Here is a 16,998-nt window from a genome sequence, read left to right as displayed (position 1 = left end):
ATTTCCATTATTTATATTAAAGAAATAATTTCCATTACGTATATTATTTACATTTATACACCACAGAATTTAACTGGTTATGCAGTACAACTAAACAGATGTCCAGAAATCATTTAAGCATTGTTGGCCACTGCTTCGAATACATCTTTTCTTGTTACATCCTCCCTCAAGTCCACATAGCCTTCCACCCACTGTGAGCACCTTCTTTTGTAATAAACTAGAGTTTTGGTAGGTATCCTCATGGAATTACGTTTCTCTGAGCAGTGTGGCAAGTTATTGAATGTTAGCAGGGACTTGTAGTTTGGTCTCCTAGAGAGTTTGGATGTTAAGTATTCATGACATGAGAATGGCAGAGCCTGGAGACAGACAGGGATTCAAGGCACAGTTCTTTTGCTGAGGCCTTGGTGCGGTGTGCTGAGAGGTGCTTCTCTGACACGTGTCACGGTGGTGCATGCTGCTGTTCTTAATTCGTTTGTAATGGCCCTTCTCTTACACATCGCGTTCAGACCGCTCTGAATGCTTTGCAGACTAAATTGAGGTGATTGATTGGACACGATAAAAAAGAAATAGCAATACACTTGGCAGCGCTCAGATTTGTGCAAGGGAGTCTCTGGCAGAACTGAGTCTAAGGCCAGGCAACCGAAGTTTCGGGTTCGTTCACTTATGTAAAATTTCAAGTAACCTCTAGTTGTCCAACTTCATTAATCAGCAAGCAGTAGTGCCTTTAGTCATGCTGCAGGACCATATGAGTATAGGACTGATACAGTCAGATGAGTCCTTGTTGCAATATGACTTCTACTTCTTTTTCAATAGTGTGGATGTGACCAGAGCAATTAAAGAGCTGTGCTAGGGCTTTGTGCAGTGTGCTTACTGTGTTACTGTCCCAGCTCTGTTAATTTGGTGAATTGTTCTTGTTAGAGCTTCAGTGGTGTTTCATTGCTTTGGTATATCTCTCGTTAGTGCACACTTCTGCAGTCTGGCAAAATTATGTGCAATGCAACTGCACTAGATAACAATTCCTGAGAGCTGGTGATGAAGATTTTTCCATCCTCTGTCAGAGGTTTCCTCGTTTGTATGTTATATTCAGCCAAAGGATTTTAAGGATCCACAGATTCTCAGATTCTGCCTGCATGTCCCCCCGCCAAAAAAAAAAAAAAACCACAAACCAACCAAACAAAAAAACCCACCTTAAAAGTAAGGATATTTCTCTGGGTTTTTTCCTGTCTGTTTTGGTTGGGGGTTTTTTTGCACCCCCCTGCTCTATCTTCTTGCCTTCAGGAAAGCAAACTTCAATGCGTTTTTCTGCTTGCCAGTTCAGAGGCACCAAACTGGTTATTGTAAAATAGTAAATAGTGAAGGCTATGTAAATCAAAGTCTGAAATCCTGGCCCTGTTTCAGAGTCCTTGGCAGAATTCCCACTGTTATTAATGATTCTGCCATTGCTGCCAGTGTCGCTGCTTTCAAGAGGGGACCCCACCACTGTTCATGATGGTGCCCATTCATAGCAGGGCAGCTATGTGAGGTTGTCTGGAGGGAGACTGGAGCCTGCAGCTGAAAAATCTGTAAGCAATTGAAAGCATTGCTGAAATTGGTGAAGTGTTTCTGAGTCTGCCTTTATCATTATTTTAAAGGAATCAGGTAGTTGCAGGGGGGGGTAACAGGGGTGATTTTTGGTGTTTGCATTTTAGTCTGATCTTGGATTTACTAAAGACGGATCAATTTTGGCAGGCAGTGGCCTGGCAGTGATGCACCTCACATGCTGTCTGGGTTTAACAAAAAAAAAAAGGGGGGGGGATGGGAATGGGAGAAAAGAAGGAAGAATGAAAATACACCAAAATTTTGACTAGAAACTCTGCCATTCTGGACAAGAGCGACTGCTGAGAAGTTGAACTGTTCTACTTAGTGTGGATCAGCTGAATAGCAGCCAAAGCTTTTTTCTGCCCTTTTCAGTTATTCGTATCACTCCCACCCTAACAGCCTTGTGGAGCTGCCTTTTTTGTCTGTGTAAACCCAGAAGACAGTGTGTCTATTGACCCTGTTGCTGTTTCTGGAATGTGTCTTAGAAAATTGTTCTCAGCAAAATATCCTTCATTCTTTTCTGTATTGGAGACTGACATGGCAGAAAAGTGTACTTGTTTTTAAAAGATTTCTCCTACACTTAATCACCACTTGCCTTTCATATCAAACTGGATTTTGGGAAGAGAAGGTATATGCAAGCAGGTATATCCCCTTTCTTTGTTCAATTTTCCTTTTCTGACTGATGGTCAAAGGCATAAAATATTAGGATTGATTTCAGATCAGCAGATAAAGCTTTACTAGTGCTGCATGTTTGCAGGGATTATGAAGAACTTTTGTTGTCTGTAATTCTTTTGTCTATCCTGATATGCCGGTAGTTACTTCAGTTGCATCATATTGCTGAACTGTAGGATTTTTCAAGCAGGTGATGAGAAGGTTCAGGCTAAATATATCGCCCTAACATGGATTACTTCAGACTAAAAGGGTTGCAGGCAGGGTCAACAAATTTCTTATTTTAAAGGGGAAAGAAATACTTCTGTAAGTACTCAGTCATGAAAGACTGTCTCGTCAATGTCCCATCCTGGCATCTGTCACTTAGCTCAAACCTGCCGTCTCTGGATTGAAACACCTGGAAGTAACTCTTGATGCTGTTGAAAGTTCGGTTTTTGCAGTTAGGTAGAAAATCCACAGGAAAAGTTGTTAAAATAATATTGAGACATTTGGGTTTGCTGCCTTGTAGAAGAGATAGAAGCCATAGTGCATGTTGCCAGTTCATTTGGCTATTGAGATTATTGGTGTTTTTCACATAAGGGGAGTGCTGTTGAGGCCTGATTTATTTTCTTTAAAGCTCTGAAGACAGCTGCAGTTCTACCAATTTTAAATATCAACACTTTGACAGTTATTACTTTATAGTAGCCCTACAGTTAGCTACTGTCTTGCATCCTCCCCCATCAACTAGCAAGGCTGTATAAAGGAAGGAAAAAAAAATGGTTTTAATTACGTTTAATGGCAATTCTGAATTGTTTGTGTGAGAGAGGAGGTCATATGTAATCAGCCTTATCTGCTGCTAGTGTGCTTTTAACTAGTTCAGTATATCAGAGCAACACTTCCTTTGCCTAGAGTTTTCTTTCAGAGTTAGTTATGGAAGACACTCCGCTGGTGTGACTGTGTTTAAATCAGGTTGCCGTGGCAGTGGAAACTGACTGTTACCAATATCGGCATTGCAAGGTTAATGGTGCTGCATAGTGGGCTGGCCTTCATCCTTGGCAGTGCTTGTCTTAATGAGAAGTGCGTTGGTGTGTGACCTTTGGGTTCTGTTGCTGCCACAGGAGTTCAGAGAGGAACTGCCTTAACAAAAAACAGTCTTTGGAGAGGAAGCAGTACGTATATATGCTGTGCATGTTTATTTGGGGACAAAAGGATGTTACAAAGGTATGTTGGGGGGGAGGAGCGTGCGAAATCTGTGTATCATTTGCAAACGTGTAGAAAAACAGATTTGAAAGCAAACTGCTTTTCTTCGTTTCCACCCGAATCCCTCAAATATACACACCTTTTTTTGTTTTTTCGTGATGCTAAAAGGTGACCTCATTCTCTCTTCCTTTCAAGAGGTGAGGACGTTTTATGTTGCATTATGAGTACCTAGCCTTGACATCTCTTACAGCTGAAGAAACTGGTAATGTGTAGAAGATCTGGATCATGGTTTTAAATGTGGTGCTGGAAATGTGAGCTCTTGCTCAGTCATCCCTGGCCAGCAAAAAGAGTACGTTGACTGAAAGCTGCATCACGGTATCACCCCCTTGCCTCTGAAGTCATGGTCTGGTTTTACAGAGGCTGATTATTCCAAAGCCTTTCCACCTGAAAATACTGTTTAGAGCAAATATTTTAATATTAACTCTAATAAGGCCCAAAGAAATCTTCTCTGAAACTGTTTGTATGCGCAAGTGAGCAGTAAAGGAGCCAAAAATTTATTTTCTGTAAAGCTCAACTATAAATTCCTCCTGAAGTAGCTCCTGTGATTCTCTGCAGCACCAGGCCACTGCATCCGTTACGCTGAATGTGAAACTTAGTGCCATCAACTAATTTTTATAATTCTGTGCTTCATCAGAGTTAAGGAACTTAGCTATAAAATATAATCCAGTTTATACAAGAAGTGATAAGTAAGTGACATATTCAAATGAAGTAATAAAAAAATTCTAGACTTCAAAATGTTTTTATTTTAAGGTCCAAAAACCTCATTGGAAAAACTTCTAAACTGTTTGAAGCTTGCCAAATGCATTAAATGGCCAGGAGAAACAACACATCACTGGGGCTCTTGTACAAAAATTTTTGGGTTTGGAATGTACCCCGTTTTACTTACTCATCTGCTGCCTCCTCTTATTTGGGACCAGTTAAGATAATTTTGGAAACCGAGTGTCTACTCCTGTATATGTTTAGCTCAGATTTGCTTTGCTTACATCCAGCCAACGAGCTTGCTCATGAAAATGAACTCTGATGGCTTAATGTTTGTTGGATCTGCCTGGAAATGTGTAATAATGGATTTCTTGTTTTTCTGCTTCAACAATAGAGTCAAGGGACAAATTCCTGAGTTGCACTATTTAAAACAAAACCAAAAAAAAAAAAAAAAACAGCTGTATGAGTGGAACTGGGGCTATTGTAGAAGTCAGCTGAAACAATGGTTTGATCTTAGGTAGATGAAGAGAATGGGCCTCACAAATGGATATTGATCTGTAGCAGCTGGGACTTGAGGAATGGGTTGGGAGACAGGCGAATGTTACTCTTACAGCTGTCTGCCTTTCCGTGGCTGACTTTGTTTCTCTGGTAAATTTGTGTTTGTAGTAAAGGCTATATTGTTTTCCACTCTTATTTAATGTAGCTATATATAAATGTGTGGATGATAAAGTTTAATACGCTAGATAGCACTTGGGCAGAAAATTATTGATATGGCTTCTTGGAATTTCATTGCAGCAGGTACATTCTCTGAAGTTATATATGCATCCTTTACAGGATTTAGTGGACAGTTAAAACATCAGGGGAACAAGCACAGTTGAAAATCTGTCTTTTATTGGACTTATTTGGTTACAGTTGCAGTCTTTTCCATTTGATGCTACTGTTTCACCTCCTGTTTGCACTCAGTGCCCCATATTCACTCATTGCGCTTGAATTATTTTTGTCAAAAGAATGTGAAGGGAATCAAGGACCAACAACTGACTGCTTGCAAAAGAAATAGCTGAATTGAGGTGAAATAAATTATTAGGTGAGATTTGCTAGCTGGACAAATGGGAGGGAAGCCTATTTCTTTGAAAACTGAGATTTGAAACCTGGCAGAATTTTCTACCTTCCAGTTATGATTGCTAAAATGTTCCATGATTGGGTATTTCATGGATTTATTGTCAGGAAACTATTGTCTTCTTGGAACAGTTCAAAGAATAACCCTGTTCTGAACTGTTTTTAATGGGAGCACACTTAAAATATGCTAAAACTATTTGTTGTGCTTTCCCTGAAACACCTCAAAGTGCTTTAAGTAGTTTTTAAAGCAGGCTTTCTCTCCCTTTTCTTAAAAGAGTTATTCTGAAATTGAGGAGGTGACTGGAACATACCACTTTCTGGACACTCACAAGACTGTCCAAGGCTAGGTCAGCAACACAGGGTGAGGAAGCTCTGTGAGTGCCTGGAAAATGAGTGCAGACTTAGGATAGTTTAAATTTACAAAGTCAAGTCCTGAGCTCACTCCAGTCGATGGCATAGCTCTCACTGGAGCAAGCACTTGAGCAGCAGAGCTCTGGCTGGGTAAATGTGAAGTAGATGAGAGGGGAGCAATGCTCCCTGTCCTATGCCCACTTGTTGAAGGTGCATGGGTGTAGGGAGCTGGGTAGGAAGGGAAGAGGAGGAAGAGTTGCTGTATGAAGGCCAACAGCAAGGAAGGAAAAGGCAACTAAAATAGATGGGATAGGCAGTAAGGGAGTAATACTGGGCAGCAAAACAGATAACAGAAGGCCTCAGGAATTGTAAGGGGAGGAATCTGAAAATATAAAGGAGTCACTCAGGGACAGATTGTTCTAGGGAGAGAAGTGAGGTTAATTGCCCGTTGCTCTGATATGCTGGGTAGCAAAGCAAATCATCTGTGTGGGTTAAAATAAGAAGGGAGTCATGTCTCAGCTGCTACCTAGGCTCCCCTTTCCTTGTGCACTTCATGCCAGCACTATTCAGGGAAGTGTAGATAAAGGACTTGGTAGAGAGCACAGGGGGAGGAGGAGTTGAGATGTTTTGTCATGATTTTGTTGACTAAGGCCTGTGAAATGAGACAAAAGCATGTTGGTTTGTTGGTTTTGTGGGGTTGTAGTTGTTTTTGGTTTGTGGTTTGATTTGGGTGTTTTTTTTTGTCGCTTCCCTTTCCCCAAAAAGTACTGCTAGATGACAGGTCTGTAGTTCATTAGAGCATAGTAGGTGCCATCCAACAGGGCATACAGTGGAGCAAGAAGAGTGTCCACAAGCATATGAGAAAATGCACATGCCTATTAAGTGGGCTAGTAGAGGGGCAAGCTTGTTTTGGTGTTTTACATGCAGTACAAAGAGAGGTTGTTCATGGATTGCAAAATAGTTCATGGAGATAGCATGTTGAAACACAAGAAAATAAGAGCCGCAGCGTGTACACTGCAGACTTATGCTTGACATAGATTAAATGTTTCACAAAACGGGAGTAAACCAAAAGCTGAACCGTCCATAGGCCCATATGCTGATGTTCCAGTGCTGCCTACTGGTAAGGATAATAAAATGAGGAGTAACACAATGCAATTTAATGTGATGATATAAATAATACATTTCTTTTGGTACTTATTTAGGCAAGACAGCAAGCCCAGCTGCGACATCAAATGGCAGAAGACAGCAAAGCAGAATATTCTTCCACTCTACAGAAGTTCAACAGTGAGCAGCATGATCATTACTACACGCACATACCAAACATCTTCCAGGTAAGGGCTGCTAGCACTGATCTAGAGTAGCTCATCATCTTATGGTAAGAACAGAGGGGCATATTGCACATTGCCTCAATTCTGTGACCTTGTCTTTCACTTTTTGGTGATTTTTGTCACTGTTAGCAAATTTTATATGGAATCTTCCAGCTGAAGAGATGAAGAGCTTGACAGGATAAATTGTTCCTTTCTCTTAGACTAGATATCTAGTGATCAATAATATATGAGGAAGGTGACATTAAATTGTCATGACAGATTACAATAGTCTTTGGAATCCTCACAGTCTTGCTCTGTTAAACTCTTGTGTCCATGCAGCTGGGGAATGAGAACATTATTTGCATTGTTGGGGCAGGTGTCAGCTGGGCATCATTACATCTGTAAAGCCTCATAGCCCTTTGTAACCTGTCTTCAAATCGGACTTCGCAGATGTTTAAATTTAAACCACCAATAATTCCGCAGTAGTGGATGTCAAAGAGATTAAGCAAGTTTGCTGATTATGTCTTGGGGTGCCTAAAGAAAGACTGAAGGGAAAGAACAAAAAAGCCATCAGGTTTATACTGACTGAAAATCTGTGTTTGCACTTGACTGAACGAAGAGAGATTGTTAATGTAGTAGACCAGAAGTTCCAAATGCCTGTTCCATTGTAATGGGTCATAATCATCAGAAGTGGTACAACCTTTTTAAGGGAGAAAATGCCACATGCTTATCTGATGAGAAATAACTGATACTTATATTTAATGTTAGATCTGGTAAGCACTCTGGTTTGTAGGTGAGCATGCTTAAATTACTGCAGATGTATCCTTTTCACTACCAGGGCACCAGTAAGCTCTAGTGCTTTTAGATGTTGAGGTAAGATGTTTTGTAAAGAATTCATGTTGCTTGTGGATCAGTCAAGGCAGTGGGGGTTAAGTTGACAACATTCCATAAGATTCCTGCAGTTTAAGGTGAAACAGGCTGTTCCTGTTCGTGTCCTTTTGTATCCTGTTATAATCTGTCATAATAGTGTTACGCCATATCAAGTTTCCCTCTGTTGTTAATGAAAGGCTTATGGAATAGATGCTGGAGATGGTGGTGCTGAATCCATTGAGCAACAGGGGACATGTTGAGAAGCCCTGGTGTGAACAATACATGATGTATAGGACTGCCTGTAAACCAAAAATTACCTTCTAGGGAAAAGGAGAAGGGGGAGACATCAAGATTTTTGTTTGCCTGGATTATGAAGTGGAATGCAAATAAAATCATTCAGAACATGCGCAGAAAATGAAAGAATTTACTATTGTAGAAATTCTTTTTAAAAGCCTTAGGAGCCATCCTTACAGAAGTCTAAAGCTGAGGTTTTGACAAATCAGCATTTTTAACATAAAAAGTTAATTGAAAAATTCTCAGTAGTAGTAACAGATTACTTGTAGAATGGTATTTGGATGTTTGAGGGAGCAATATTCCTTAGTGCTTTCATGAAAACAGCTGCCCTAGTTTGTTCTTGAAAATATATTTAAACCATAAATTTTAAAGAAGCTGATGTGTGCTGGGGAGAAAAATGGGTTGAAACTGAAGTTAATCTTGATATTTGAGCTGAATGAAATGTAATGTTTTAGAAAATACAAGAGATGGAGGAAAGAAGAATCGTGAGGATAGGGGAATCCATGAAAACTTTTGCAGAGGTTGACCGCCAAGTGATCCCTATCATTGGAAAGTGTCTGGATGAAATAACAAAAGCTGCGGAATCAATTGATCACAAGAATGTAAGTGTTGCATTGTTTGGATTGTTGATTGTCATCTTTAGTATTGATCACTTACATATGGAGAACTTAAATCCTGGGCTGTTCAGGCTGCAGCACAAGAGCTTTATAGTCATAGAACTAAACCAAAATATAGCTGCTTGTCCCAAGCTACTTTGTCTGAGGCAGGATGTGCTCAGATTATTTCCCAAATCTACTTAACATGCAGAAATGTCTCTACTTTTTCTTTCTCTCTGTCTCTTTTTCAAATATTCTATCCTTTTACTAGGATCATTACTGTTTTGAAATACTGTAATCGAAGAATAGGCTTCTGCATAGAATAAGGAAGATGGTGGACATAATTCCAGATACCTAATAATCACCAGTTCTTACTCAGATGGGAGTTCTATGTCTAAGTGTCAGAAAACGGAATGTTGAAGAAATGTCTTCATTCTTATAAAAATAACTACAATGGAAGTGTTGAAAGTGTTTGCTACAAAAATTATTGCAAGCAAATGGCAAAATTCCTATCTTTCTTTGCTATTTGAGGTTTGCTAGCAATTTGTAAATAAGCTCTTCCAAATCTTGATTTGTGAACATCGTTGTAGGAGTAAAAACATGCCTTCCTGATAAAAAGGCTGATAAAGGGTTTGATTGAACTTCCTGATGTACAGTTACCACAAGGGCAAATGTGTGTTCGATTTTGTTTTCAGAATGATCTGCTTCCTTTGTAAATGAAGTCTCTGCTTGCTCTTTCAGCCCTTCTCATGGATCACATTAGTGCTTCAAATACAAGCAGCGTGTGTATTGCTGGCTGCTTGAATTTCCCATACAACTTTTTCATTGGAATATTTTCTGAGCTATTCAATGCCCAGAGTCTGCCATTAATTGGCAGTGTAAGCCTGAGGCTAAAGTTTTTAAATGAATCCACTACTTTCTGCTCAGCAATTGCTCTCACAGAGAGAAGCATAAGAAACCAAGGAATCTGAAGATTACTCCTTCAGGGCGAGAGAAAGCAGAGTAGGGTGTTAAAGGAAAAATTTACACAGACGTGGGTACCACTAGGTTTGCTTTAATCACAACTCAGAGTTCGGCCACCACCCCAGCGAGTGGCAGAGAACCAAGGGATACAGCACAGCTTATATACACTTATCAAATCATTAGTTAATGTCTAAAGTTTTTTAAAGTTTCCTTTGGTATTGTCAGTTCTGAAAATCCATCACCTGATTGTCCCAAGTGATTCATCTATTTGGTTCCAGTCCCTGCCTCGGTTCCAAGCTCCTCCTGGGATCATGATCTTCTTTCTGCCTGCTTTAACTCACACGCTCCTTCAAGCACACTTAGTCTTTGAACAAGCAATTGCTATTCACATACACCAATTTCTCTAAAAACACCTGTGTTTCTGAGAGCACCTGTGTCCACAAATTGATCATCTGTTGTTTCTCTGTTCTGCCACCAATTAACTGGACTGGGTGTTAAACCAGCCTTGGATTAGGGCTACGCTAGGGACAAGGCCTGGTTCTGCCACTTAGCTGCTTCAGCACATTAAATTTCTTAGTTAAAAATACATTTTCTTTAACAGGGGCACAGATTCCCATGTTAGAACAACATACCCTTCTTGAGGTACAGCTTTTGGTGCTGTGTGGTGAAATTGTGTTGGGGAGATTCATATCTAAGCCTATGCTTGAAGCTTCAAGTGAGGTCTTAGCAAAACACGCCCAAGACTTAAGTTAGGTGTTTGAATCACCATGAATTTTATATTGAAGTTAGTTTCTCTCACACACAGGCAGGCTGGATTAATGGCTCGTGCACCAGTATGACATTAGAAAATGGTGGCTTTGAGCTTTTATAACTGAGGGATCTCCTATAAACACCATGCTAACAACAATGTATTTAACCAGATTTGTCACATCTGAATAATTACTAAGAATTTAGCATATTCTGTCTGGAAAAAAGTTTTGTCCATAAAGAGTTCTTTTTCCTGAAATACCATCAAGGATTTTTTTTCTTCATCTCTGGAACAGTAGTTTCTAACTTTCTTGAGTCTAATAAAAGTGATAAGCTTGTTCTACCCTGCCATGCAGGTCCTGTCACTTTGTAAGGATGACCATAGGTACACACACTAGCAATTTAAAAGCTGTATTTTCTCTATTTCCAGAAAATGTCCTGCTTTTGCCACTGATGCTGAGTGTTACAGCAGACCTTTTCTGTCTCAGCCCTTAATGTTCTAAGTAGTATGTTTGAGCTCTCTTAGGCTACCATCAGGAGAGTGCCTCCTTTTTCTCGAAAGATTCAAATTGAAGGTTGTCTCCCTTTTCTAATGTTTTTCAGGTTTGAAAGACTTTCAGTAGGAATGTCAACTAGATCTTTGTTGTAGTCGACCTTGAAAATGAGGTCAAGATTCCAGGGAAGTTGAATGCAAGGACAGCTGGTGATAGTATAACTAGTGCAATGGTGAACAAAACCAAGAGCCTGCTGAGCAGGAAAAGCTTTGTGTGAAACTCTAGGCCCACACAGGCATGTGTTTCCCAGCTGGGAGGAGATCTCCAGGATCTGGTCAACATAAACAAAACTACAGTGTCACCAAAGTTGAAATGTATAAGGTCAGACACTGTGACACTGACAAAAGGCATTTGGAGTTTTTATTTAGTTCTTGGTATCCTTTGGATTTATTTTCACTTTTTTCTACCCAGCTATCACATACAGAGTTACTGAAGAAGGGGAGGGGTTAAGTGAAAGCTCTGCTCTTTGTACAGTAACTTCAGTTCAGAAACCAGAGCTTTAAATGGAACAACTACAACTGATACAGAAGTATTGATCAGAGGGGAGGTGGGGTGACGTAGGTGGTGTGGTTAGGGAAAACACCAATTCTAGTAATTTACCTTGTATACCAAACTGTGTCAACTCTAGCTGAAAGGATGTAAGAACCTGCAATTTCTGCAGCTTCTTTTGCTGTCAGTAGAATAGTGCTAGCTGATGCTAAGACATTACTGTTTAACACGAAGAAACAAAATAAAAGCAGTACAACTTTGCACTTCAGGTAGGTATCTTGGAGCTTTTTGATAATCAGTTTTCAGCTTTGGGTAGGTTTGTTAGGAACATTGGTCTATGAAGGTGGGGTTCCTATTGTTTCTGAACCTCTATGGTTTCTTGCATCAGAATTGTATAGTACAATAGTAAAGGAGTCTTTCTATAGAGACTTTGAAACTATGGAAGTGTTGGGGTACTAACAGGCTTCCTTTCTGTGGCCAGCTCTGTGTTCCTTCCCTCTGTGGATGTTAGCAGGATTCTGGAAGATCACTTTTCTTCCAGGGCCCCTATTTCATTGGATAGTCTTAAGAACCAGAATGACATATGGGACAGACGATACTTCCTGTATTCTGTGCAGCTTAAATATTACAAAGTTCTGCCTCAGGCCCACTTGCAAAATGGCCAGTCTTTCAGGTTTAGTTACTACATTTGAAACTGTGTGAATAAGATTGCTTTATGCCCTCACTGAAGTGTATACAATTCCTGCTAATAGCTATAGGAATTGTCTGGATTCAACTGGGAATACTGGTTAGTCCTGTGTTTCTAGTGCAATTATAAATTTGCTTATTTTTCATGTCCTTTTTCTAAGAACTGGGACAACACAGAGCTTATGTTGCAAGGGTAAGCTGTAGTGACTGCTAGGTGAACCTATACAGAACTTGCTTCAGAAGACTGTAGCAGCAGATAAAATTAATTTATTATGGACTTCGGAGTTCCTGTTATGACATTATCTCTGTGATATATGGAGCATGCTAGTTATTTTTAGCTCTGTTGTAGTGGAAGGAGTTTTGACTAAATGGAAGGAACACTAAAATTAAGAGGAAAAAATGAAAAGCTCCATGCATAGGATAAAATACTAATAGAGTATTTAATATAATCTTGTGTATGGTTTATAGCAGGGGTCCTCAGACTTTTTAACCAGGGGGCCGGCGCGGATGCAGTGGCAGGCAGTCATCTGCGGCTGCTTGGTTTCCCCCCCCCTCAGCGCCCAGTGGGGGTGTCTGTAAATACCGGGGGCCAGATTGAGGACCCTGGGGGGACCGTATCCTGCCCGCGGGCCGTAGTTTGAGGACCCCTGGTTTATAGTCTCTGCTCTCTTCCCTCTTCATCTTTGGTAACTATTATTAAAAATATTTTAAAATATTTACATCTCGGAAAGTTTTATTGTCAGCTAGGACAAGATAATGGGACATGTTGGTCTACGTCCCTAAAAGCTGTGTAGGAATTTCCCGGTGCACCCTGATAGGTTGAGGATCCTGAATCCTAGCTTTCTTCGCAATCCCTTGAAGACTTTTGCAAAGCTTTTCCTATATCTTTGGTTTACTCAGTTGAGGCTGGCCTTTGGATATGTTTATATCCCAACAGATTTATCATGAATAGTGTTTTACATATGGACAGAAGCAGAATCTTTGAAATGCCTTCAAAGCAACAAGTTTGAAGGCTAATGAGATATTTGTGTGCTGTGGCACAGTTTCTCTAATGATCTTAGAAGAAAACCGTCAGAACAGTATGAAATAAAAAGCTCTCTTCACAAGAAGTCAAGTAGATAAAGTGCATTAAAATATTTTTTTCTGAGTTCATTAGATTTAAATGTAATTGGCAAGCTGAGGTATGAATTTGAGCTTACGTATAATTAATTGTTTGTAGACCCGACTAGGAAAAATGCTACATATTGTTCTTGCTTTTATTTATTTTTCCTTTTCCCTCTGTAAAAAAAAAGGGGGGATGAAGAGAGCGAAACCATTGTACGCAATATACAGCCAGTGTGTGGCTGATTTGCATCTAGCACTCCTAGTAGTGCCACAAGGGAATGTGGCTTCAATGACAGTGTGAGGAGTTCCCAGCTACTGCCTGCACCAAGGTGTTGGGCTACTTGCATGACCTTGGACTGCTCAGTTGTTAAGTAAAGCTCGTAAGATAAGCTTCTGCGACTTACTGTAGCAGAGTTCACAAGCACCAACTTGTCAGCTTGTGGCAGTATGATCACTTGAGCTCCTCTATATAGGAGTATGTATTGGGATTTTTCTACTTGTTTGCTTATAGCTGCATGCCCAGCAATTCTATACCTTAGATCTTCGTTATGAGTCACTTAAGTTATCCGTTCAGTTACTGAAGTGTGATTGCTTTTCTAGTCAGTAAAGTTAAAAATAATGAGCTCTTACTCATTTTTACCAATAGACATGAAAGAGCCTTTAAAAGATATTTAAAAGATCAGTATTTTCATTTTTTTTGTGTTGGAGATGAAACAAAGAGAAGTGAAACATTGCTAGGCTGTGGTCAGATTCAGGGGTGGTACAGCTCAGTTGCAAACTGGAGTGAGGACACCTGAGTTTAGTCTTCCTAAGCACCATCTTTAGTTAACTACAATGACCTATGCTTTAATGATAGTTACGTATTTTGTATTTTCCTAAACAGGCCGTAGTCCTCTTCTTTTTGTCTGTTGGTGTTTTGAGTAATGACTGGACTCAGTGATACCTTTGCAGAATGGACTGGAGTTTCGTAACAGGAATAATGGACTGTTTGAGACTAAAGCTCACCTGCTTTATTTCCATAGATTGATTGTTTATTTAGAAATTATTAGGAAATGGATTGTAGCCATTTATGCTCCCAGTTGTAATACATTCTGAGTGACATAGGTTGCAAACTTTTCTTATGTGTGGTGTGTTCTGAACTGCATTTATGGCTTCAATATCTGGTAGTATTTAACTTTACACAATAGAGTGCTTTGTTTTAGTAGGACACGATGCTGTGCCTAGGTGTTTGGGTCGGTTTGTTAGTTTTTTTCTTAAAGCACATCATGGTAGCAGAAATAGGTCCAAGAAAAGTGCTCTGATCTTGGAGCAGGAGGTGGAAAGACTTGTATTGGTCCTGAGGTCTGGAAGGCTGTTCGTTCCCAGAAATAAGAGTGGTCACAAATAAGAGTTGATTCCCACACAAACTTTCTTGTCCTTGTACTGTTTTTCTATGCCACCAACCTGATGGCAGCCCTCACCTGAGGTGTTTACTTTTTACTGGATCTGTCCCATCACAGGATTCGCAGCTGGTAATAGAAGCCTTTAAATCAGGATTTGAGCCTCCAGGAGATATCGACTTTGAGGATTTCACACAGCCAATGAAGCGGACTGTCTCAGAATCCAGCCTTTCTAACTCCAGAGGGGATGGGAAGTCTGAGCTGAAATTTGGTGGCAAATCCAAGGGCAAGTTATGGCCATTCATCAAGAAAAATAAGGTACTGACTTGCAAATTTGAGCTTGGTGCTAGTATGTGCATAGTCAATAACTTCTTTCTTGTCTAGTAATCCTGGCAGTTACAATTCTTTAAAAATAATTCTAGATTTAGAAAGTTAATAATAGATGTCTTAATATGGTGTCTTGTTGCAGTCTTTGGTTGCGTAAGTTTCTTTATATCTTTAATTTTTTTTCTTGTATAATTTCTTTAATTATGTTGCCGTTTTTATATTAATTTAACTTTAGTTGTCACGTCTCTGCCATGGTCCATTTCTGCTCCTAACTCAGAGAAGGAATTGTATACCACTTACTTAGTGCCATGTGTGCGAACTAACATTGTTACTTCTGGGAAGCTTTAATGTGGCATTACTGTTTTGACTCTTCTAGAACTCTCCATAGCTTTTCATTTGCATTAGTTTTTCAGCCTGTGCACTGGGTTCAGCAGTCGGGTGGCTGGCAACAAGGAATTGCTGTGGTTCATTCTTAAGCACAACTAACGGAGCATAACTAACTGAGCAGTTGACTTTTTAAAAGACTATATTAACTTATGTATCCATTAAACCTTTTTCATTTCACTGTCATATTTTACACCATAATGCATGGCAGTATTTATCTGGGGTTACTAGAATGTGTCAGGGTGACTGGACTGAATCGGTTTTTGCTAACACTGATGGAAGCGCAGAGAAGCTTCGTTGTTTTGATCTCACCCTTGCTCTGACCCTTACCAAGCCACTTCTCCTAATTAGTGTCAAAAAACCTACCTGTTCAAAATGGGTCAATCCTGTTGTGCTAGTATAAGAGAGAACTCAGCTCTCTGGTGCTTACATCAGTGTAGCCAGAAACAAAACCCAGGACTAATTCCTGAGCAAATTTATAGAATAATTTGTAAAAGTGAAAGTGTGATGCTCATTACTAAGGTGTGATTTGAAAGCAGGAAGGAATGTGGTTTGTTGTTTTCCAGATAATAGAAACGCTACTGGGCACTAAGGTACCTTCCTTATCTGATCCATTTAAATTCAGGTATTTGAAAGCTGTATCCATATGCATTATTCAGAGCTGTCCACAGGGCAGAACAGGGCAATTTATGGGGATAGCACTGCATGGAAGAGTCTGCATGAGCTTCCTGTCAAAATACTTTTGTGCTACTCTTCTGTTGCTTCACTTACTAAAACTTCCATTTGTTACACTCTTCATTTAACACAACTCTTAAATACCCCTTTCTCTCCTCTTTTGAACCATAGCTTTTAATATTTAATTGTTTAATTGGGTTTTTTTCCTCTGGATTTCAAATATTGGTTTTGATGCTTATTTTTGTTTTGTGTTTTATCTTTTTATTTTGGTTTTTATTCTGTCACTTCTCCATCTCTTATACGTAGCTTATGTCCCTTTTAACATCCCCTCATCAGCCCCCTCCTCCTCCCCCTGCCTCTGCCTCACCCTCTGCTGTTCCCAACGGCCCCCAGTCTCCCAAGCAGCAAAAGGAACCCCTCTCCCATCGCTTCAACGAGTTCATGACCTCCAAACCCAAAATCCACTGCTTCAGGAGCCTAAAGCGCGGGGTAAGTTCTCCTCTGGATACCTCTCTCTCTCTTTCTTTCTCTTTTCTTTCTTTCTTGCGCTTTTATTGCACGTTCTGTTACGTAAAAACTTGTTTTGTTTTGTGAATGAATCCATTGTGTTTTATCATAACATGCAGACAAATCCAAGGAATCCCAACCTATAAAGCCATTTGTAGTCAAAAACCCAACAATGAAACCACAAAAGGTACAATTGCTGATGGAAGTTACCCATTGTGGGGGAGGAGGGATTGTCCAAAGTATGGAAGGAAAGGCTGAAATTAAGTAATACAGAGAAGTCAAAGTAATTAATTTAGTAGCCCTCTGTATGTCTGTGGCAGAGCAGGTTTGCAGGAGCACCATTCAGAGGTTTACTCTGATCCTGATGCTATGTGTTGTCACCTTAATGTGAGAAGTTTTCCTCTCTGCACGGTGGATTCAGCTCGATGTCTGTGTCAGGAGGAAGAGAGTAAGTTAGGAGGGA

General features: G+C 39.9%; 1 protein-coding gene across 4 annotated transcripts in view; it reads left to right on the top strand.

The window, feature by feature from the left end:
- FNBP1 (formin binding protein 1) overlaps positions 1-16,998 on the top strand; it is a 106,559-nt gene that overhangs the window by 67,308 nt on the left and 22,253 nt on the right. For all 4 annotated transcript variants that reach the window (XM_080402620.1, XM_080402621.1, XM_080402622.1 and 1 more), the window contains 4 exons: positions 6,855-6,983; positions 8,579-8,725; positions 14,763-14,960; positions 16,335-16,517. In XM_080402620.1, coding sequence (XP_080258746.1) covers positions 6,855-6,983; positions 8,579-8,725; positions 14,763-14,960; positions 16,335-16,517 — 657 coding nt within the window. The remainder of the gene's footprint in view (positions 1-6,854; positions 6,984-8,578; positions 8,726-14,762; positions 14,961-16,334; positions 16,518-16,998) is intronic.

This window comes from Falco punctatus (assembly GCF_963210335.1).
Source record: "Falco punctatus genome assembly, chromosome: 9".
Lineage (NCBI taxonomy): Eukaryota > Metazoa > Chordata > Aves > Falconiformes > Falconidae > Falco > Falco punctatus.
Note: the sequence above shows the minus strand (reverse complement) of the source record. Positions and strands in the feature narration are given on the sequence as shown.